Raw genomic sequence first — 24651 nt, 5'->3', positions numbered from 1 at the left:
GACACAACATTTACGTGATATCGTCAGGTCCATCTACGATGGACATCGTTGTCTGCTCTGCCACGCACACTCTTGCTCGCCACCTTGTCACTTTATTTCCTTAAAGACCCCTTATGGGACCATAAATGAGAGGTAGGTATACAGCATGTACAAAAAAGCATTACCAATTGCCTGTTATGCACAATCTACTGATTTGACTTTGTGTACCGTGTTTTGCACTGTATGTGCTGTGGCAACTGTGTGTAGCTAAAAAGCATGGAGTCCTGGTGACTGGAAGTGGCAGGTGTTTTTAAACAAGAGTACCAGCATGACAATCAGCACTAGTGCAGTGCTTGTCACAAGCCTTCCAGGAAAGTATGCAGTGAGGAGGACAGAGCTTGTGAGGGAGGACAGTGAAAGCAAGAATGCTTGCTCGCCTACAAGCTCAGCGTGCAGGGCGCTCTTCAACTTTTCTTGGGATGCCCCATTGCTGCGACAGTCGGCGTCGGAAGCGTGGTAAAAAAAGCCTATTGCTAAAACGTGGGTCCTAATAGAAGAGACACAAAGACACAAACGCTTTGTACCCTGTGCATTAGCACTGCATTTTTAGCTATGCTTTTTTTATCCGTCGGCTTGTCGGCATTCCTTGAGCATGCTGGCCAAATGGTGAAAGCTTTGGATTTCATCCAGCCCTCGTCGCTGGATGCTAGTGCAGAGAAATACATTTTGATGCTTAGAAATGTCCGCTCACATCCAGCGATGAGCTCTGTGCAAAGAGAATTGCAGTGCCCCCCCCCCGCCAATCGACTCACAAAATGCTGATAAGCCGAAAGTCAGCCTAATCAGTTTGCACAGTGAAAATAAATTCACAGATGTGCACTCCTTACTCATTTGATCTGCAGTCTGCAGTGGGTTGTAGCAATGGCTTACCCAGTGCCTCTCTCTGGCGGGTAATGTTCGCCATGACAGCAGCTATAATAAAGCAATCAATGGTTATGATGAGGTAATTACAGCTTCATTGTATTGATGCTTTGCTGTATTATTCTCTGCTGGAAATATTCCGCACATGTTTGAAGAGACCAGTATATTGGAACTTTGGGAGCAACTTTTTTATTCTCTTAAATATCCGTCTGTAAACAGACACAACAAGGAAAAAGAAAGGTTCCTAGGTATATTTATTTGTGGCGTTAAATAAGTCAAAATCCTAATCTCAGAAAACCGTGGTTTACACGGTTTTCTGAGATTAGGATTCTTGGCAGAAGTAGATTTCAAACAGCACGTGAGCTGATGGAAGCCTACTATATAAAGAAGAAAGGAACTAATTGCATTAGCGATACATCTATCGTGCTCTATAAATCAGAAACTAGATTGTTTGACCGCTGGGTAGCGTAGATTTGTGAACGGACAGCGCATGCATGTATGCATATATATATTCTTGGGTCACAGCCCAAAATAAATCAGTTGGAAGTGCCGCCCGTGTTGTCTTTATGTGTCTTTCTTTTGTGAGTGTTCAATTGCGGCAAAAAACATGTCTTTTAGCAAGCACCAACTAGGCCAACAAGCAGTTCTGTTGCAAGTTTCGTGAAAAGGGACAGAAAAAAGCGAAGACAGTGAAGTGAAGTGAAATGAAGCACCAACTTGCCCAAGAAAAAGTCCTTTTGAAAAAAAGAGTGTACCTTTTCTGTCTCTGCTGGTAGTAGGAGACAAAGTGGGGCAGCTCCGTCTGCAGGTTGTAGGTGGTAGGCAGCCAAAGTGGCCGGCTGGTCAGGCTATCGGGGTCCACTGGGATGCCCCCATCACAGCCACGCCGACACACCAGGGCCAGCAGGTCCTTGACGGTGAGCACATGCTCAAAGGGAAACTGATTCACTCTCTTGCCGGGGCTCTCGCAGCTCAGTTCCCTGGAGGCCAGCAAATGCCACAAAAACAACGACTTTAGTGAAGCTGCCTGATGCAAGCAACGTCTCGCCGTGCTATAGTCAAAGCCACACCATCCCAGCATTCTAAAGCTGGACAAACATAGCACAATATGGCATTTCATATGGGCAATGCATCTGACAGATGTTCGACATTGTAATAACAGTGCAACACAGCAAGGCAGATGTTAAAAGTGCCTGTGTCATCAGTCTTGCTCTGTTCCATCTCTTGCTCAGTTTTTACACCTTTTTATACAAACCAACACAGCCCAAATTTTAATGCAACTAAGAAAAATCTGATCAAGATCTTTCAAAACTTGATGGCAACAGGGTAAAAACAAGCATATGCCGGATCAAACAGCAAATTATTTGTACTATCATCATCAGCATCGTCAACCTATTTTACCTCCACTGTAGGACGAAGGTCTCTCCCTGAGATCTCCAATTACCCCTGTCCTGCGCCAACCAATTCCAAAGAGTGCCCACAAATTTCCTAATTTCATCACTCCACCTAGTCTTCTGCCGTCCTCAACTGCGCTTTCCTTCTCTTGGCACCCAATCTATAACCCTAATGGTCCAACAGTTACCTAACCTGCGCATTACATGACCTGCCCAGCTCTATTTTTTTCTCTAAATGTCAGAATATCAGCTATACCCATTTCCTCTCTGATCCAAACTGTTCTCTTTCTGTGCCTTAACATTATGCTAAAGAATGGGTACCAAGAGAAGCTAAACGCAGTCGAGGACGGCAGAAGACCAGGTGGAGCAATGAAATTAGGAAATTCGTGGGTGATAGGTGGAATTGGTTGGCGTATGACAGGGGTAATTGGAGATCGCAGGGAGAGGCCTTTGTCCTGCAGTGGACATAAAACAGGCTGCTGCTGCTGCTGATGATGATGATTTCGGAATCACATAGAAAAAGTTATAAAAACTCAAAATATAACTTATTAAAAATGAATTTGTGGCACGTATTCTGCTAAGCGAATGCCACGTCCCCCTTTAACGGCAAATGCCGATCTCGGAGGCTTTGCCTGAATTATAGGTTGCATCAACATCACGATCATCACATCCTATTCCGGCAAACTCGTGCATGGCCTGCTTTCACCAGTTTGTTTGATGAGTTTGCCTTTTGGACAGCGTACCACCATTCTGTGCTTGCATGTTTGGCTTGCGTTCCACTCAACGCTGTGCTAGCTCCAAGTCTTTCTTTTGAACTTATAGACAAGCTGCATCAAATGGCATCAATGCAGGTGCCCTCGCAGTCCGAATGAGCTCAACTCCGCATTTGAAGAGCCTCAACTGCCGTCTACAACAACGAGCCCAAATGTGGACATCATTGATGACCTGCTAGGCTGTGGTATGCTGATTTTTGCCGCCGTTACACTGAAGCCTTTGCAGACGTTGACAGCACGGCGTTGTCCTGTACTGAAATGAACGATGACGAAATAATTGCGCAAGTTCTCCCACCGTCAACAGTGACTCTAACTCGGATGACGATGATGTGCCATGTGCTCAGGAGCCTTAACATTGTTAGGATTGGCCTGCAGGGGTACTGCTCTGCAAAGTTATTTCAGCCCGCTGCACGTGCTTCGATCGACCCACAGTGCTGGCGCCCTTCGGAGAACCAGCGAGGACGACAGCGCTAATCCACCCTGCGCCTCGTTCCGAGAATCGGTGACGACAGCAGGGCGGGCCACGTTTGGCACCCAACGTATTGTTGGTTGATTTGCCGGGTTGGCATGGTCTCTCTGCAGCAAGAAGAGCTTTCCCTAACAAAAAGGGGCTTTGCGGTACGGGGGCCCCAGGATTCGTCAGTCTGCTGACACTCGTGGTGACTACAGGAGAAAGGCAGCTCTGGAATTTAGAGGTGCAAGACAATGGGCAACAGGCAGCTGCGCTGCGGGGGTCAGCTCTGGCAACCGACGCGCCTTTCAAGACTCAAGATAATGGACAACCGGCGGGTCAACTTCGATGACTGGTCGAACGGTTCTCTCACCTAGGGAACTAGGGACCAATGGAGTTCAAATGTAAATACTGAAAATAAACCCTGTACGCCTAGTTCCTCCTAAGTTCCTCTCTACGACCTTCAGCCCTTACAAATGGTGGCAGCGGCGAGATCGTCCGACAACTCTTACAACTGGATGCCAGCAGTGGGATCGACCTCCTCAAATCCTACAACTGCATGGCAGCAGTGAGATCGGCCTACGGCTCGTAGATCGGCCTATGACTCGTAGACAGCAACCACAGCTCACGGACTTTGGCAAATGGTGACCGACCGGTATCCTGATCAAGTTGGAGGTGACTTGAGATTGACCACCTCTTGCAACTGACTGGATACGGTGGAGAAGGACTGGTGATATGGTGCTGCTTCAGTGGGTAAGCGTTTGGTTTTGGCTGTAAGATTTACCAGGCTTCAATTTCTCTGTGTTTGTAGATTTGATTCACTGGGATCTTTTACTTGTATTCCGATTTGCGTGGGTATCGCAGCAAGTATTGTGTGACAGCAGAGCCAAAGATTAAAGAAGCGACCAAGGTCCTATTGTGTTTGACAAGAGCTGACCTGTTGTGGTTGTGTGAAGAGGTCGAAGTAAACGTAGTGGAGGACTTGATGGAAGCAGAAATTCGTAAAACCATTCTCGCAAGTAACAATGATCTGAAATTCATAGAACAAATTGGTAAACGAATTCTAAGCAAGAAACGGGAACAGGAAGCAATTGGGCAAGAACAGGAAGAATTTAGGCAAGAACAGGAAAAAGCTAGGCAGGAACTGAAAAGCCTTTCACAGGAGAAAGACCTAACAGAAGTAACAAGGCAGTACGTTGCTGCATTGAACAAAGAGATTGAAGGTTTGGAGCAGGAAATCGAGCGAATTCAACAGGAGCTTGAGAAATCTGTAGGCTGGACGCAGTGAAAGTGGGAGGAAGTCGATAGCAGATTTCAGTCGAAAGCCGAGAAAAGTAGTGGCACCTGCAAGATTAGCAGCCCGTCTATAAGTGAACTCTAAGTGCTAGCAGCTAACGATGCCTTAGTGGCAACAGAGACAGTTAAAGGCCAGAGTGAGAGCGACAAGGTGCTATGCCAACAGAGCACTATAGAGACAGCTAGGCCAGCTGCGAATGAATAGACACAGTTACCGCGTGTGTGCGTCGCTTGTAATCGGCGACGCACACAATGCACAAGACGTGGATCGTCGAATTCAGTACGTACGCGAAGGGAGAATAAAAACCTTGTACTGCGGATTGCATTCTCCAATTTCTATAAGTTTGTTGACACGCTACACAGCAAATGAAGTGCATTTTCACGTTTGCTTCATACGCCTTTACGAGTTGTCTGTGCTAGGAGGTGTTCGATCCCCAGCAGACGACGAGGTCGTCACAATGTTCTTTTGTTGAGTAGCGTGCAAAAATCGCGCTTACGCAACAGCTTGAATTATTTCAACCTCGGCAAGGGCAAATGACAAGACAGCAAAGTACCCGAAGTTTCAACGTTGCGCTGAACGCGGCACCATCTAGTTGCATTTTCTTGTCGGTTTTCAAGCATGAATTTCCCGATGCATCCTGAAAGCTTATCTTTCCTCTTATTAAATTTGACAGAGCAAAAGTGTAGGCTATCGTAACGAATTTGCTACGATAGCATTAAATCCGTGGCTTGAATAAAATATTACATGCACGTTAAGTTGCACCTCTTCTCTGGAGAATTGTTTTTTTCTTGCACAGAAACCAATAAACATTGACTATGTTGCGGACTTTGTATGCTTACTGCATCTGTATTAACACTTGCTTTGAAAGGTAATTAACTCTAGAGCTAGTAGATTAAGTAAATTGCTTGCTATAGTGGCACAGTGACAACGTACCCTCCTGCACAATCATGTAGAACTCGTGCAACATTGCAAAAAGCAGGCAAACGGCCTGTTCTTGTCGGGATAAAACAGCATAAAGCGACACGCTGAAGAAAAGTAAATCAAAACTGTGCAGTGAAGTCAGCCAGTACAAGCAGTTCTTGCACGTTCACAGCTGAACAAGTGTGCGGAAACATTCATGCCGTAAATGTTTCTAGTAAGCTTCTAATAAGTTTGTGATCACATATATTAGTGTGTAAACCCATATAACGATATCTGCTGCGATTACTATCTTTATAAGTAATGAAATGCCATGCTACTTGCAATAACATATATCACCCGAGGATTTTAGAACAAATTTCTGCATTTCAACTATACACAATATGTGGTTTATTCAATAAAGGACCACAAACTGGGCTTTTTTGCAATGACACACTTATTCCAAATTTTACTTACATACAGGCAAGAAAAAAAATCTATGGACAAAAATATTGTTCCTCACTTTATTCACCTGCCACTGTGGCTATAGCATTCTGCTGCTAACACAAGGTGAGGGGTTGATTTGCCAGCCATGGAAGTTGCATTTCGATGGGAGTCATAGGTAAAAAAATGAAGCTCTTGCACTTAGATTTAGTTCATCACCTTTTATTTAACCCTTAAACTTCAAAATACTATTGCATAGGGGGGCATGCTTATGCAAAATCTAACACCAATAGAAAGAAAAGGGCAGAATTGTAAAACAACCATCTTTCGTGATAATTTGAGCGTGTAAATATTCATTGCATCAATATGTATTGTTCAACAGCACTGCACAAATAAGCATGATCAGGTATCGCAAGTACTCTGTCAGGAAGCTGGTTCTACAGATGTATAAATGTCAAGGCATGAATGCTCATAGTACATCGCACACATAGCACAAAGAAAACCTTTTTCAAGAGTTGTCCCTTCTGCCAGATATGAGTGGGCCATAAGCAGCAGAAACTTTATTGCAGGACATTGTGTAATAGCGCTTATGAAAGAGTGAAGAGCCTTTTAACAGCAGTACCTCATGCTACTCTAACAAGAGGAACGATGGGCAAAAACATTTCTGGTAGAGCACTCAAACAGTAACTTTCTGAAAGACAGAAAATTCCAGGTGAGAGTTGGAGGTACATTTGGCCCACACACACCATCAACACGGGCACATACTACAAGAAACACTACAGCCTATGGTGCATTACAGTCTATGGGAAAGCTATTTTGTACAGAAATCAAGAATGATGCAACAAGCCCTCGACAACACTGCAGACTTTCTTGGCCAGTCTAGCTTCTCGCTTTCTATAAGTCAGCTCATATCGACGTCGGAAAAAAACAAGAAAGACTAGAATCAAGAACTACCGTAGATTGCACATTGTGATCCACATAGCTGGACAAATATGCCCGCAAGTCAACATCCACAAATCCTCAGGTAGTGTAAGCCCATGACGGCAGAGCCAGCACATGGGTGAAACAATTATGCAATGCCTGGACGCAACTTCCACACCTGGTGAAAGAATAATCTCGAAATCATGGAGGTGGACGAGTGGATACTATAGAAAATCGCAGATGCTGTGCTTGTGTCCAAGGTATGGTATGGTATGAATTACCAGCAGCACACAAAGGAGACAACTCATCGAATACAGGCATCGGGTAGTAATAACAGGTCTTTCCAACTTTACCATGCTTGAAGATCTCTATGAGAAAGAGCAAACGAGCAAGCACCTAGACAGAGTAGAGTTGCAGCCTGCAGCACAAATTCTTTATCTCAAGAGCTCAGAACCTCGAGAACCTCGTCCCAAGATGCAAAGACGACTACCCCTCCCTTCAGAAACACAACCTCGGGAGTACCTGAACTTCAAACACAACAGGCCCATACCGTTAAATATGGGGGCAAACAATTAGGCCAGGAGACTATATGCAACTGCCAAACACACAGAGGAGGTTGCTAATCATGAAGATGCAAGCAAACATAAGGCACATATAGTACACTGATCTGGCAATAGCAGTGTAACAGTAGTATGACACTATATAAAACTAAACCCCATATAAGTGAGTACCATTCCAGGTCATCCTACACATAGAAAAGCTGAACTGAAAGCAATCAAAGCAGCACTTGTAGTGCAGATTACACCCTGCACAACACCCTGCATGGATTCACCAGAAACTGTCTGGGCCTGCACATCATACAAGATTGTCAGGAAAATCAGGAGATTGACACGCGACTTGTAAGCACATGGCCAGAAATTAAATTACAGGATACATAGCCATGCAGATATTCCAGGACACAAGCGGGCTTATAAGCCCGACATAAATGAAAACTGCCCTACTCCAGATGACGAATCCAGATATCGTTTTTGCTACCGAATCGTGGCTAGATGACTCAATAAGAGACAGTGAAGTGTTTCCTTCAACATATCAAGTCTTTAGAAAAGACAGGAACTCTAGGGGCGGCGGAGTATTTATCTTAGCTAAGGAATTCTTGCAGTGTACCGCAATAGACGTGGAAACCAGCGATCATGAATCACTTTGGTGCAGGCTCCGCACTCCTGATAAAGGAACGATAGCGTTGGGCGTAGTTTATCGTCCACCCAGCGCACGACCACAAGTTATCACATCACTGGATGATACACTGGCCTCACTTCCCGATAATCGAATTGTGCTAGCAGGTGACTTCAATTTTCCAAACTTAAACTGGGGTAAGAGCATGCGTACAAACGAAACCTGTTAAGCATTTTTTGATATGGTTTGCAAATATGGGTTTGATCAATACGTGATGAACGGTACACGTGGAAATAACATTCTTGACCTACTATTCTGCAATGATCCGAGCGTTGTTCATGATGTTTGTGTTTCACCTGGTATTAGCAATCACAAAATTGTCACTGCATTGCTTACTCTGCCACAAATAATTCCTGCTACCCACGAAACTCGCAAAGTGTATGACTACTCTAGGGCAAATTTTAATGAAATCAGTCTTGGTTTGGAAGCAGCGTTTCAGGCTTTTTCACAACACTCATCCGAAGGTGTGAACATTCTGTGGAATTCTTTTAAAAGCGTGCTGTCATCATTGGCCGAAAAACATGTACCATTCAAATACGTCTCAGACAAAGCAAAAGTAGACAAACCCTGGATGACTTATGAGGTTAAAAGGAAGATAAAGCGAAGGACTCATACTTATCAAAAATATAAAAAGAACCCATCAAAGGAACATGAGCGCCGTCTACAAGAGTTACACACAGAATATATCGAGGCTATCGATACCGCCAAGGACATGTACTTCTCCGGACTAGCTGATTCTATCAAGACAAATGCAAAAGCATTTTGGAGCTATCTAAGAAAGACGCGGAAGGAGAGTACAGGTATTCCAAGTATTCTTCACAATGGAATCCAGATATCTGAAAGCAACACTAAAGCGGACTGTCTTAACAACTACTTTAAATCAGTATTTCTAAAACCGAAACATAGAAATACTTTTCCCAACACTACATACAGTGTGCCAAACGTAATGCTTCCAATTACTATCACATTGGAGGGTATCAGGAACTGTCTCAACTCCTTTAATGAAGCCAAAGCAATTGGACCAGACGGAATCTCTCCAAGGATACTCAAAGCCTGTTCATTCATTATATCTCAATACTTAAAAATAATATTCTGCAAAACCCTCGAAAGTGGCGTGCTCCCTAAAGATTGGAAAAAAGCCCATATAGTTCCAGTGTTTAAAAGCGGTTCCAAGTCATCCGTATCTAACCACAGGCCAATTTCACTTTGTTCCATTTGTTGTAAAATCTTTGAGCACATTCTTGATAGCAATATCGTAAGGCACTTAGAAGGAAACAAATTTTTCTTTCCAAATCAGCACGGTTTTCACAAGGGCGTGAGCTGTACCACTCAGCTGATAGAACTATTTCATGAGCTTGCAGATAGTGCTGAAAGAAGAATACGTACAGATGCAGTCTTTCTCGATTATCGCAAAGCCTTTGACTCCGTATCACATGATCTGTTAATACATAAAATGAGCACTCTTAATTTGGATGCGAAAGTCATGAAGGTTATTGAAGACTACCTGAACGACAGAATACAATGCGTAGTTATAGGAGGCAAGAATTCTAGTTTTCTTCTGGAGTGCCGCAAGGCTCTGTGCTGGGGCCGCTGCTGTTCTTAATTTACATCAATGACATCGCTTCATACATTTCCTCACAAATTAGACTTTTTGCAGATGACTGCGTTGTTTACAGATCCATTTGCAATCAACATGATATAGACGTACTCCAGCAGGACCTCAACAGCATAGCCTCCTGGTGTCAAAACAGGGAACTTAGCCTGAATACTGATAAATGTTACCAGGTAACATTCACTAAATCTAAAATCACTAATGAACCTACTTACAAACTGGGAGATTCCATGCTCAGGAAGGTTAACGAAATTAAATACTTAGGTGTTCATCTAACTGCTGATCTGTCCTTTTCCAGCCATATTGATATGACCGTCAGGAAAGCCGGGAAAATGCTTAGCCTACTTATACGAACCCTTAGAACTGCCCCTCAGATTCTTAAAACCATAGCATATAAGTCGTTGGTAAGGCCGCAATTAGAATATGCCACCGCCTTGTGGGATCCCCACCAGCGGTACCTGATTGATAAGTTAGAAGGCATACAAAACCGCACTGCCAGGTTTATATCAAAGCAGTACTCCAGACACGCAAGCATAACAGCAATAAAGAAACACATCGGACTAAAGCCGCTACAGATAATACGCCAGAAGCACCGACTGAAACTTCTGCACGCAATATACACTGACGCGACAGGCATTGACAAGCTAAAATACCTTAAAGCACCACACTATATCTCAAACAGAAGAGACCACAGTTTCAAAATACGTGAAATTTCCTGCAAAACAAACCAGATGAAGCTTTCTTTCTTTCCCCGCAGTATTTCTGAATGGAATAAGTTGCCAGTCGAAGTTGTGAGTGCTCCCCGGGATGCATTTTTAAGACTAATCAATGATTTGTAATTGCAGTCGTCTTCCAAACCAATCACTGCAGGCTGAATGAACTTTTTTCTTATACTGTTTTTCTTGTACTGTTTCTCATTTACTTTCTTTATGTACTTATTTTTATCTTGATGCATTGCTCCTTTGTCATCCCTCCCTTTTGTGTGATTATATTCTCGTGCTAGTCACTTTATGTTGTACCCACTCCCCTGCTATAATGGTTCGGCGCTGCAGGGTGTACTGTAAATAAAAAACTAGATGAGTTTGTGTGTATTCGTTATTAACTAAAGTGCAACAGATAGACAACAGACAAGAACGAAGTGCTCTGTGTGTTCACTTCGTTCTTGTCCATCGTATTTCTGTTGCAACAGAGTTAATGAATTCACGAGGCTGCACAGGAGAAGAATGATACCTCTGCCCACGGGCCCGATTTCACATCCAAATCCACGCATGTGCGCGCACACGCACACACACGCACACACACAAATGTTGCAAGAGTGCATAGCATGAAGCAGTACCAACAGGATGGCACTAGATATGGATGAGGACTAACTTTCAACTGAGGTTCATTTGTAAAAATGTGGCGAGTTATACAAATTCCCAGAAAAAGAAATGGATGATGAGCAAAACGAGAACAAGGTGCAAGCAGGAGCCAACGTTTCGACAAGTGGACTTGTCTTCTTCAAGGTCCACGTGTGGAAACGTTGGCTCCTACTTTCACCTTGTTCTCATGTTGCTCATTGTCTTGAATTTCCATCTCCTGCCTTCCCCGAGTTTTCCCCAGAAAAAGAAAGACATCTTTGAAGGATAGATAAAAATTGGTGCTTGATGCAGCCAAACATAAATAAAAATGCTACAGAAAGAAAATACAGAAAAATTCCAAGTGCAGGAAAAAATCATTACAATTGCCAATCCTGCATGCCAGCACCTTTCAAGAAACACTGTTGTTATTCCAATAGACAGACTGACAGATTGCTTATGCAAGCACAGTCTTCCAGTTCCATGCCATTGGGAAAAAAATGAGTTTCCTGGAAGGTAGCCACATGCACACTTGGTGATCACAATGTTTCTTTCCCTGGACTTGTATATATATATATATATATATTATTTCTCCCTTTCCTGCTTTTATGTTTGGTTTCATCAAGCACTAATCTTTATCAGGTTTTATTGCTGTACTACTTTCTGGTAACCTTTATAAATCACTGCATTTTCACAATAAGTCTTTTAATTAGAACTTAGCGTACCCTGTTCTTACTGCTTCACACTATACATTCTTGCTACATTGGCCAAATAAAAGATTTTATAAGGTATCATGAGGGCCATTAAAGTGACTTGTTGCAGTCTAAAAAAAAATGAATAGCCTGGCTGCAAGTGGAACCAGAGAACACATAGGACGAACAAGAAAACCGAGATGATCTAACTACCAAAAGTTTAATGTACACACCGAGTAAATGCTCGCTGACAACACGCTGACATACACAAAAAGGAGAAGCAAAAATTCATGTGCGTTTCTTGACAGGAAATGCATCCATTTCTAACAGAAGCCGTGCTGACAAGATTAACCCAGCATTTTTAGATCTACAGCTTCCGTAATTTCTCTAGGCAGCCGATCTGCACAGAATGCTAGCTTCTTCCTCTACATGTGCGCTCAGATGCGGAGAGTGCATTGTAGAGGAAGCTAGCATTCTGTGGAGATCGGCTGCCTAGAGAAATTATGGAAGCTGTAGATGCAAAGACACTGGGAGAATCTTGTGTCAGCATGGCCTCTGTTAACACTTTCAGAGATGGATGCGTTTCTTGTTGGGATCGGTATGGACACACATCAGATCTTGCTTCTGCTTTTTGTGTAAATTCGATTTATTGCTTGTCGACCAGCATTTACTCGGCATGTTCAATAAGCTTTCATTTGTTAATACACTTCATGATTGTCTTGGTCTCTAGCAGAAAGGTGTTCATTCTTTTTACAATGAAGCTGTATATGCCTGAGCAAAACACTCGTGGTCCGATCACAAAAACCCTAGTGTGGGGGTGTGAGCCATTGTTTAAGGGGGTGTGAGCCATTGCATTCGCCTTGCATGATGGGCGGAGAAATTTCATGTTGGGTAGACATAGAAATGCTTATGCATTTCAAACATACATTTATCTACGTATTATTGCAGGGAAGGGACACAGAGGGGGACGGGGTTAAGACAAGATCATGATGTCATTATTATCTCGCAGCAAAGGTGTGGTGGGCCATTCACTAGACCGATAGTGACGTCATTTCTCTCTAGCAGCAGAGCGCGCGTGCAGCAGTCTCTCTCCGATTTCCCAATAGGTTCAAAAATGTGTCCCTGTATTTAATTAAATGAAATGTGCAGCACCGGTGTGTCACTTGGTAACTTGATAACAGTGCATAACTGAGTCATAAACATTATGATTAACGCATTACAAAACACAAGTGCGTAACATAATTCAGAAAGACTTTGATGGACCCACTGGATTAACACAATGAACCACTCATTGCACTTTCCATGATGGTGATCTTGCAAAGTGCAATGTGTGGCATTCCAAATAAACAATGCGATAAACCCAAGCCAAACATGTGCATAACCTCGTTAAGAAACACAGACATAACCAATAATATAGAAAGACTTGAATAAACCATTGGAATTAACATAGTGATAAACACCGGGGCCGCACATTACAGCTTCGCTGGTTTACCGTCTGTACAGGGTGCATGGGCAGTAACTTTTGCTGTTATTGTTTGTTAAGTATTGTATAATGTTGTGCCAGTAAAACACGTTGGGCTAGTTGGTGCAATGTATTGGTACTGCTTTTTTTGCTGGTTTCTTTCTTAATGTTGTGCCCTTCTTCCTTTTGTAACAACTTTTTTATTCCCTCTTGCATAATACTCCAACCTTGCAGCCTGCGAGGTATGCAAATAAATAAGTACATAAGCACGTCATTCATTCATCTGCATACACCTCACACCATTCCTTGCTCAACAAACGTCCCTGTGTTGATGTCTCGCAGCGTGCATCTACATTAACTGCCATTTGCGTTTCAGTACGGTTTGTGAACAGTGTAATGCATAAAGATTACATGACATTAAGGTTGTGATCTATGCAGTGCATAAGCAAACCTTGCAAAAGATGACATGTTGGATTGTTGAAAATAAGACAAATTGTATATATTGCAGTTACTTTAACAAAATTTCATTGACCACTTGACAAAAACTTCACTTCGCATAGATTTCAACACGTACACTGAATCTGCAGTTTTCTTTTTGCTTATTAATGTAGTCGTTACTGCATGGCCACATAGTAGATTTAAAAACAAAGTTAAATAAATTTGTTTGTTGCAATATAACAATATGTGTAGATCACTGCGATTGTAACACCAAAACTTGATACAAACATGCACACTATAGGATGCAGACAAATCCTCAGGACAAACTCCAGGATGTTTGCAACCTGATACTTATGAAAGTGAACGGTTTCATTCCATGGCTGTCAATGAGAGGGAGAGAGAAAACTTAATTGTGTTCGTGGAACTAAAACGCATTGATAAGCTTAGACATATAGTTATTGCTTGACACTTTCAAAATGAATAATTATAGCTTGCTATCGACTTGAAGCAGCCTTTCGACAGCAAGAAAAGGAATCAGTTTTTCCAGCTCTGAACATTGAACTGCAGGAAATGCTAGCAGACATAAAATTCTGCCAATATAATCTGTTTAGGAATACCAAATTGGAATAAACGTTGAGACTTGCATTTGTACTTTCTCTAGCTGAGCAATCTAGTTTGAAATGACTTCCATAAGCATGTCGTAACAATGTTGATATAATACAGGTTAAATGCATGACTAGCTTAACCCATTCGCTTCCGCCGCTTCATCCGCGTTCCACGCGCTGCCATCCGCGACATTTTTTGAGCGCGCGGCGCGACTGATGTCGCTGCAAACAAACCACGATAACTTGCGCTAGAAAAGTCATGGCGTAAAAAAATGGTTTTATTTTGCTCTCAAAGCACGCACACATTTTCAGAATTAGAAATTCTTTCGCATGATACATCTTAAAACACTCTGGCATGTGAAGTGCGATGTTACATTTTTCACACTCCCAACGGCTTTCACTTCTCTTCCCCTGTGCTTTGCAGACCACACATCTTCGAGACGGATTTTCTTTCACAGCATTGGGGAGTATTTGGCGAGGAAATTGCGCCCACTCAGAAGCTTCTAGCCGCACTGGTGATGGAGCCACAGCTGGTTTCCCTCTGCGCTGATATCCTGGCAAAACAGTTTCTTCGACGATCTGTTCGAAAAGGTCCACCTTCCGATCCGCGTAGGACATTTTTTTTCCGGTTGCTTTTTGGAACAATATGCGTGGAGAACAGCAAATGCGTTCGTTACATCAGCGATCATCTGCCAGAAGTCTTTGCCGATCAAGCAGCTGAACGTCAAAGCTGCCGGATTTGCAGAGAGGGCTAACTGAACAGTTCTCTTCATTCCTGAATTCCCACTGAACAAACACTTTTCCACTTTCTTGTCGCTGTCAGTCGGATTTCACTTCCAGTCTTCTAACTTCAGTGCTTTTGCAGGTGGTGCGCAATCCACATCTGGTGAGTTTGACTCGGCGTCAGAGCCTACATCCTCGTCGGACGAGTCACTTTCAGAATCACTGCTTTGCAGGTCATCTACAACTACAGTGTCGTCGCTGTCGTTATCATCACTCGCAAATAAAACCGATTCAATCTCTGCCTGCGTGAGATGCTTGCCTCGCCGCGTCGCCATGTTCGATTCAGAAACGCGGGCTTGGAAAATGCTTTTCTCCTTGCAAATATTTGAGAATCTTGCAGACAACTGTCTCCACCTGGTATAAAAAGTAGTAAACAAAAACCAGGAAACACTTTCATGTGGCGCCATCTCTTATTTATTGCGATAACTAGCGGTTTTCAGTCGGACGGCATTTCGCCGTCTTTTGCCACTTCGGCCCTTTCTCCACTGGACGGCGAATTGCCGTCTTTTGACGCGAATGGGTTAAGAAATCTGGATGATTGCTATAAATTACAGTGAAGAAACTATAATATCTAATAACAGTAATAATATGATAATAATATTTATTTCCACAAAACAGGCTAACCGTGAGAGGTGTGCGAGGCTGAGCAGAAAGCTGAAAAATTCTACGGCAAGTGCGCCTGCCGTGGGCCTACGATCCTGCATTATGAATAGCGCGTATTGATATGGTCTTCTTGTTAGAAATTCTGAGTATACTACCAGCGCGAGACACGGGACAACAAAGTGGACAAGAAGCGTGTCTTTTAGAATGCTATGTTACAACGTACAGGTTTCTACAAAAGTGACGGTAACTGCTCGAAACATTTCATGCGTCGGCTTTTGCGCCTTTAGAAATATTTAGAGGGGGCCCCCATACATATATTCGCAGCGCAAGCACGGCGATGGACGAACCAGGCTAGCGCTAAGGTTTAATTTCACAACACAATTTGGCACACGCAGGCGTTCGGGTTGGTGCTTCTTGTTGCGTTTGGCGTAAGAATATGGCTAGGAGCAGGCACCACATATGCGCAATTACAGGCAATATACACGCATAATTTCTCCAGAAGCTGACGCCGAGCACAGGTAGCGCAAGGATCTTGTTAGGCTGACACGACAACTTCGTGGCAGCCGAATTCCGAATACTGCATATGCGGTGAGGGTAGCTATATGAACTTGTCGATAGGTCATCTTGTAGATTGTTGTAGCGCAAGCAGAACGAAACAGTCATAGAAGGTAGATAAGACAACACACTGCGCTGAACCATAGAATAAAGAACCGCTGAACCACCTGCAAACAGCCGTTTACGTGTGCGATGTCGCACTGAACTACAGAAACCGCCGTCGCGCACTCCAAGACAAATCTTAACCAACGTTTTTAAATGAGTAAACGTACATATTATTTGCTTCTAATAAAGAGAAGTCAATAATATTATAGTGTAAACGTTTTATTCACTACAATAAAAGAATTATGCAGCGTGTGCCATGAAACCTGGCAGTAAGCAACCCTGGGCGTCGCACCAGTCGCATTGTTGAAATCGCAATCATGTGAAATGAGCCCTCTAAAAATCGCATTGCGACGAGTGCGACAGCACCGATTTTCGTCGTTGCAGTCACAGTATGTGAAACAGCCTTTAGACGTTCTAGAGCATTGCTTTATCACTTTAACTCGACTTTCTGGTAACCTTTAGTGTCCCTTTAATAGGTCAGATAGCAGCTAATAGGCAGTAGTCTATTAGTGCACATACTTAGTGACCCATGTTGTCTGTTTGGCAAGACACGGCAGTCTGTTCAGTGGCCCAAGATAGCAGACAACTTGGGTCACTGGGTATGTGAAGTTCCTCAAAAATGCTGATTGTACAATTAAAATGTTTTATTTCATTTACTTGCGATTCGCTGATGATATTGCCTTGCTTAGTAACTCCGGGGACCAACTGCAATGCATGCTCACTGACCTGGACAAGCAGTGCAGTAGGGTGGGCCTAAAAATTAATCTGCAGAAAACTAATGTTTAACAGTCTCGGTAGAGAACAGCAGTTTACGATAGGTTGCGAGGTACTGGAAGTGTTGAGGGAATTCATCTACTTAGGGCAGGTAGTGACCACGGATGTGGATCATCAGACTGAAATAATCAGAAGAATAAGAATGGGCTGGAGTGCCTTTGGCAGGCATTCTCAGATCATGAACAGCAGGTTGCCATTATCTCTCGAGAGAAAAGCGTATAACAGCTGTGTCTTACCAGTACTCACATACGGGGCAGAAACCTGGAGGCTTACGAAAAGGGTTCTACTTAATTTGAGAACAACGCAACGAGCTATGGAAAGAATTATGGGTGTTACATAAATGGATAAGAAAAGAGCAGATTGGGTGAGGCAACAAACGCGAGTTAATGACATCTTAGTTGAAATCAAGAAAAAGAAATGGGCATGGGCAGGGCATGTAATGAGGAGGGAAGATAACCGGTGGTCATTAAGGGTTACGGACTGGATTCCAAGAGAATGGAAGCGTAGCAGGGGGCAGCAGAAAGTTAGGTGGACGGATGAGATTAAGGACTTTGCAGGGACAACATGACCACAATTAGCACATGACCGGGGTAGTTGGAGAAGTATGGGAGAGGCCCTTGGCCTGCAGAGGGCATAGCCATGCTGATGATGATGATGATTTCATTTACACAATAAAGGCAGGTGAATAATGTGTTTCTGTCTTTGCTTTCCCAGTCAGAGCTGCGTCCTCGGCAACTCGTATTTCACGGCAACCAACATGAGTCAATCCATCCATGCCCACCTGTACTGCTTGAAGTGGTAGTTGAGCCAGAGCACATCGGCCTCCTTCTCCTCGTCGACCAGCTCAAAGGATGGGTGCGTCAGGCATTGCCGCACCTGCCCATAGTCCGAGTAGACACGTAGCTTACGGTCTCGGGCGACATCGGACACAGTCGCCGCAGGATCTGGCTCCGTCTCCTCCTTCCGACCACTCTGCAGAGTTTGCACACACAAGCCATGGTTCGTACAGAAGATTTAACTCAAAATTCAAGCATTTCAAGGTTGCTGCAGGCCAAAATTGAAGGCCGTCGGAACATACTTTACTTGTCTCGGGTACTTCCTTTTTGTGTTGTCGTCGTCTTCCACACAGATTCAAAGAATGCACCAATTTCAACTCGCCCAGCTTTCCACTTTATCCTTTCTTCATACACATAAACTAAACAAATATAGAAATTTCCTTCTTAGCTGCATTATTTAGAGCTAAGCATTCTACTGTGTTGAACCCAAGCTTCAAGCTCTTTAGGTGGCTTTTCAAAATCAAATTCCCCATTGTAATGATGCCCCCCCAGTCACTTTCTGGTCTTTCACACATTTCACTCAGTGAGGGTTAGCAGTTCCAAATTCCTGAAACTCAAGTTTCCTCCAGGCACTTGTAGAGCCCAGGACTTGAAAACGGAGTCACGATGGCTACAGCGTTAACCAAATAGAAAACAATACAGACGGTAGTACAGCTTAGTTGTTTGATCTGGCTTTTGTTGTATCCCCCGTCGTGCCTGCCCGACTACGCCGCGGGCGCCGGAGAACTGCGAAGTGAACCACACCAGCTCGTACCTCAAACAACCCTCTTCTTATTAGCCCGTGATGAGCATATATGTACAGGTGCATGCGTCAGCTAACATGATAAGGCACCTGCCTAGCACCATCTAGGTTATATAAACAACTGCTGAATACCACATTTTCCCCCCTCAAAAAGAGTTACTTAACAAATTAACAACTGGAAACACTATAAGCACTCAATGTTTATGGTAGTCTTTAAACCACGACGGTGGTCTTCTTTTCCTTGTCAAACGCCTCAGTTCTCGAACGTCCCTTTCATCTGGTGTCCGAACAGATGGCTGTTGAGGTGGGTCATGGTTTTCCTACTGTGGCTCGCCAAACAGCGTTACATGTTCAGGCGAACAGCTTCTTGCAACTGTAGGTGGTGTGACTGGTCGAGGACAGGGTACCAGCCGATCCCGATTCCAAATGCGGCCATCATTAAGCTTGTAGGTGTCTTGGCCACATTGGTCAACAACGGTGAATGGGCTTGCGTAGCTCAAAGCGCCCTTAGGCACGACCTGGCAACCTGACTCGAACCGATTGAACCATTGTTAACGGAGAATGCTTCGCAGCTCATCGACAGTCAATGTAGGACTTACTTGCTTGTTGCTTTTGTGCTACACTGCTGCAGACGGCTTTCATCACTGCGTGCGGGTATTGGAAAAACTGTTTACCTGCGCCTCCTACAAGATCAAGTTTTGTTCTGGGATGACGGCCATGAAGAAGGACGGAAGGCTTCACTCCTGTGGTGGCATGCAGCGTGAAACGGTAGACTCCCGAGGTAGTTGATGATAGCTTCCTTCAAAGGCTGATGTTCTCATGTGCAGATCTGAAGATACTCTTTCAGTACCCGATTAAACCTTTCTATTTGAATGTTGGCTTGCGGTAGACTGCGGTATACGCAATGGTAGACTGCAGAATACGCATGGGCGATGCCGCATTCCTTAAGAAAACTGTCAAACTCACAGGCTGTAAATTGAGGACTGTGATCACTCACAATCTCGTCAGGATATCCTTCCCTGCTGAAGATACTTCGCAGAAAGGAGATGGCTGTTGCGGTAGTCACTTTCGCCGAGAAACAAACCTCTGGACACTTGCTGAAACAATCAATGGTTGTAATGGCAAAACAGCAATCTGCAGGCACATTGGAAAAAGGGCCCACAATATCGATTCCTGGCTTCTGCCATGGTGCTGATGGAAATGCAACTGGCTGCAGGGGTGGTGTCATCGGTTTTGCAGACTTGTCAACTGATTGGCATACCCCGCAAGATGCAATCAATTGTTCTACCTGCTTGCACATAGCAGGCCACCAGTATTGTTCATGTAGTCGCTGCTTTGCCCTTGTTATTCCCGGATGTGACTCGTGGGCTGCATCAAGAAGCCGTGCTACAAGGGACAAAGGTACGACGAATTTGTCTCCACGAAGCAGGAGGTCTCCAATGACTGAGAGCTCAGACCGCACCCGGTAGAATGGAACTGCCTCAGGAGGCAACATCTTCACTGCAGGCCATCCCGACGTCGCCCACTTTATGACCTGTTGAAGCAGAGGGTCCTGCATTGTTTGAACGACATAGTCCGCGTGAGCAACCCAAGTTCAGACAACACAAACACTCCCCTCTCTCTCTTCCTCCTCCACATGACCTGGGAGGGGCATCCTTGAAAGAGCAACAACAGTATTCCTGTCACCCTTCTGGAATTCAATAGTAAAGTTCTATGCCATCAGCCTGGTGTGCCACCTTGCAATCCGGAACAGACGTCGACCTACTCCTTTTGTACTCAGGAGTGCGACCAGAGTCTGGTGGTCGGTGTGCAGTGTGAATGGGCGACCACAAAGGTGTACTTTCCAAGGTTCGCATGCCCACAAACAAGCAAGGGCCTCCAGTTACCCAACGGAGTACTTCTGTTTCTGTGGGGCAAGCTTGTGAGAAGCAAAAGCAATAATTACAAGCTCATGATTTCTTGTCTGATGCAACACTGCTCCCAAGCAAATGAACGAGGCGTCTGTAGGGACAATAATGTCACCCGCAGGATCAAATAGCTATAAACATCTTGTGGCCAAAGAACTTTTCAGCTTCTCGAAACACACTTGTCTCGCATCATTCCAAGTGAATGGGGTATTCCGGTATTCTTACGTAGCAACTCATGAAGAGGCTCGACAAGCACCAGAGTAATATTTATTTTATTCAAATAGAAAAGAGAAGGGAGGTGTTAGTAAATGCCACAGCAAAGAAAATATGTTCGAAAAAAAAAAATGGTAAAGCCCATCCCAAATCGAGTCAAACATTTTCATATAGAAATGAAAAGGAGATGCATAGAGAAGCAAATATTTGTGAATATGGGCTATTTCTAGCAACTGATAGCAAGCTCATTGTTATGAGGCCTGAACTTTGCCACAACTACAATTCTCTCTCAGCAGCTGGAAAGTCAACCTAAGCTGTCCTGACATACTCCCAGCCTGTAGGCAGCACCTGAGTGAGTGTTGGGTTTCACTGCTTTAAAGAGTCTATTTTGGTTTAGATGACGGACACCTGCACCTTTGCATCAGCCAACACTTTTTTTTTTTTGACCTGAAGCTCCTTCAAAGAAGTGGCGGCACACTTCCTTTCCCGTTCATTCCTTATTGTGTTGGTCCTTCCAGTTCTCGTCCTCCTTGTGCCACGTATTCGCCCCACGGACCATTTGAAGCGTCCTCTTGGTCAACTGTACAGTCAACGTCCTATTATTGTACAGACTCACTAGGGGCCGCTAAAACGTCCTAAAAACTGGGCAGTCCTGAAAAAAAATGAATGCATGTCTTTAACTGCCCTTAAGGGCTCAAACTGCCACAGGCACGTCTGAAAAAGCCCTGAAGGCCTGCCAGTACACTTATTAGTCATATCGGTGCTCATACTGTGACAGGAGATGGGGGTGGACACGCGTACAATTAAGGAATACGTACTGTGTCCCGTGACAATTGCCCTTTCCCACACTTGTTAAGCTTCACTGCAATACTTTGTGTATGCTTCAGCGTGTAGCGCTTTTGTACTGAGGCGAAGCTGACTTTCGAAAACGCGTTTTGCTTATCGATTTTCAAAGCCAATCGCGAGGATTACAAAGGCAGAGTCAGTGCCATTACTAACAGCAGCGAATTATTTCAATGGAAAACATGGCACTGCATGGCAAGAAGCTTAATAGCTAACGTAGAAGCAGCTAGGCTTGGCTTTGGTGAAGTGGCAGCTACTGCAGCGAGCGCACCTGCGTATGGGAGTGCCGGTTCGAGGCGGTGAGATAATCAATATGGCCGCGGTGGTAGCTTTGATTATTGCCGTTTTGGACCTACAGTCCCAGCAAAAAGTCCAAAATATCGGACGGCGAAGTGTTTTTTCGCCCTAAATTTCCGACGTTCTCATAACTGACTCTATGGGGTACGTGTGGTGCAGCGAAGCCGCGCGAATTATCGTGCACGCCCGAAAAATCGGGCGCCTGGAAAATCAGTTGTTAACTGTACTCTAGCAACTCCTCAGCCCGAAGAAACGGCGTCAATGACAATTCATTGTGGTTCCTCTGGTTCCTATGCCACCATTAACGCGAATTTCATGCTCTTTCAATAAAATTACAGCTAATTTTCCCTGAAAGAAGCACAAATCCCCGAGTTTTCCCTGAGTATTTCCGGACTATTCGAATTCCCGGAAAATTCCCGGTTTTCCCAGAGTTTTTCCGGTTGGTAGACACCCTGAATACCTTGCACCTACTACTACTACAACTACTACAATTGGCAATAGCCATTCAGATGCATAAACCTTTTCTATGACATCGTCATGCCCAAGACGCTGCAGCTCTTCACATACGGGATCTCGCACCGAAAATGGCATGCGCCGTAACTTAGCAGTGACAGGCATGATTCCTTTTCTTATCTTGAGCTTATGAAAAATATTTTTTGCCAGACCTAACTTTCCATCAAACAAGAGCAAAAAACTGACAAAAACAGTTGCGGATCAAGGCCTTGTGGAGCTTGCGTAATGTGGGTGCATTGCGATGACATACTGTTGATGTGCACGAAGTTAGACCACTTTGCCCACATCACTATATTTATCTAAATCCCACAGTGTGCATTTGCATGATTCGTTGCTTGTGTCTTGCCACAGTTTGTGAATAGTGTAGTGCCCAAAGAAACACTGCAGTGCTTCGATGGCGTCGATGCCGAGGATGTCAGTGGCGTCGTTGGCGACGTACAAACGTATCTCGGCGTGTCGACCCTGGAAGACGACTGGCGCTGTCAAACACCCCTCTGTGCTTATCTTGCGCCTAGAAAAATCGTAAAGTGACGCTGATGTCGGCTGCATGAAAAGGCATTTCAACCTTGAATACGTGACGGTGGACAGAATCGAGACAGCAGAGCCTGTATCTATGAGGAAACGTATGGGTACATCCTGTACGAGGACTTGGATGTGCATTCCAGCTTTGCTCAGCCACGCGAGAAGCAAGATTTTGAGGTCGCCGGGTGTGCAGCAGGTATCGACTTCTCGGACCACAAGGGCCCGCTAGTTGGCATGCCACTCTTACAGATGCTGAAAACGTTTGCCGCATTTGCTGCATATTTTATTCTGTACCTTGCATTTCTTGTAATCTGCAAGATGCTGCGAAGACCCGCAACAAAAACAAGACTTGTGCTGCTACGGTAGCAGTAATCAGGATCCTGTACTTTATTTATTTATTATTTATTTTATTTATCAATACTGGAATCCCCATTGGGGATTTTAGCAGGGTGGGAAACAATACATATGTAAAGAACACTATAGCATAGGCAACGAACACAATACAAATCAGGTCAACAGAGCTTGAACATAGGAGTGGCAAGATAGTACATTTTTACTCAATACTTGAAACAAACGCCGAAAGTGATGATTTTAAAACTTGTTCATTGGTTAGATGATTTCATTCAACCATTGTTCGTGGAAAGAAGGAATACTTAAAGCAATTATTACGTGTACTGAATTTTCCATATCGTTGCCTAGTAGCATAACCAGATGAAAAAGTAATTATTCCTGTGAGATCTGTCTTATAATTGATTGATGAATATTGTTTCTTGGCGCAAGGGCCAGAAATGGCCAAAGAGCGCCATGACATTTGGTGAAGAATGGCAATGAGTATCGATGAATATGGCGGTTATCGAGTGGCTGTATATTGGCCTAAAATATTCGCTGTAAATGCTGTAAAATATGTATCAATTAAAATAATGTCAATGAGAAGTGAGTCCTACGGTTGTAAAAGTACGTTGAGAACGATAAGATACTAAAAGATGTTAATTTATAGCAGCACCAGTGCCTCTGCAGAGTCCTTCAGTGCAAGGGCTGCGAGGCATGTGCTCTGTAAGTGATTTCATTGCAGCTACAGCCTCTAAGCAGAGGCTGTGCTACAAATAGCCTGGCCAAATGATTTCTATGGTATTAGTTTCTTCTAAGAACTTGAGTACTGATTTAAAATTAATTAGAGGGTCGTTGCCTAAAAAGAAAACTGGGTGCAGAGGTATATTATGACGGTATAAGGAAGGGAAGAACTTTTTTCTCTCCTCTTCTAATAATGGGCACTGAACGAGAACATGAAGGACTGTAAGTCTACTTCCACACCTAGTGCATGTCGGAGGGTTAGTTCCAGTTAGAATGTATGAGTGAGTGCTATAGGTATGCCCAATTCTTAACCTACAGAGCAGTACTTCCTTATGTCTCGTTGTTTTCTCAGAGATCCAGTTTCCTATTTTCGGTTTGATTAGGTGCAGTTTGTTGGATACCTGAGTGTCCCATTGCCGTTGCCAATATTT

The 24651-nt window shown here is 43.9% G+C and overlaps 1 protein-coding gene across 2 annotated transcripts in view; it reads right to left on the bottom strand.

Annotated features, from left to right (window-relative positions):
• TTLL12 (Tubulin tyrosine ligase-like 12) overlaps positions 1-24651 on the bottom strand; it is a 363841-nt gene that overhangs the window by 192139 nt on the left and 147051 nt on the right. For both annotated transcript variants that reach the window (XM_050168995.3, XM_055065384.2), the window contains exons 8-9: positions 18058-18248; positions 1656-1880 (exon numbers count right to left, since the gene is read on the bottom strand). In XM_050168995.3, coding sequence (XP_050024952.2) covers positions 1656-1880; positions 18058-18248 — 416 coding nt within the window. The remainder of the gene's footprint in view (positions 1-1655; positions 1881-18057; positions 18249-24651) is intronic.

The sequence above is a fragment of the Dermacentor andersoni genome, chromosome 10 (genome assembly GCF_023375885.2).
Source record: "Dermacentor andersoni chromosome 10, qqDerAnde1_hic_scaffold, whole genome shotgun sequence".
Classification (NCBI taxonomy): domain Eukaryota; kingdom Metazoa; phylum Arthropoda; class Arachnida; order Ixodida; family Ixodidae; genus Dermacentor; species Dermacentor andersoni.
The sequence above is the reverse complement of the archived record's forward strand: the minus strand, read 5'-3'. Positions and strand labels throughout refer to the sequence as shown.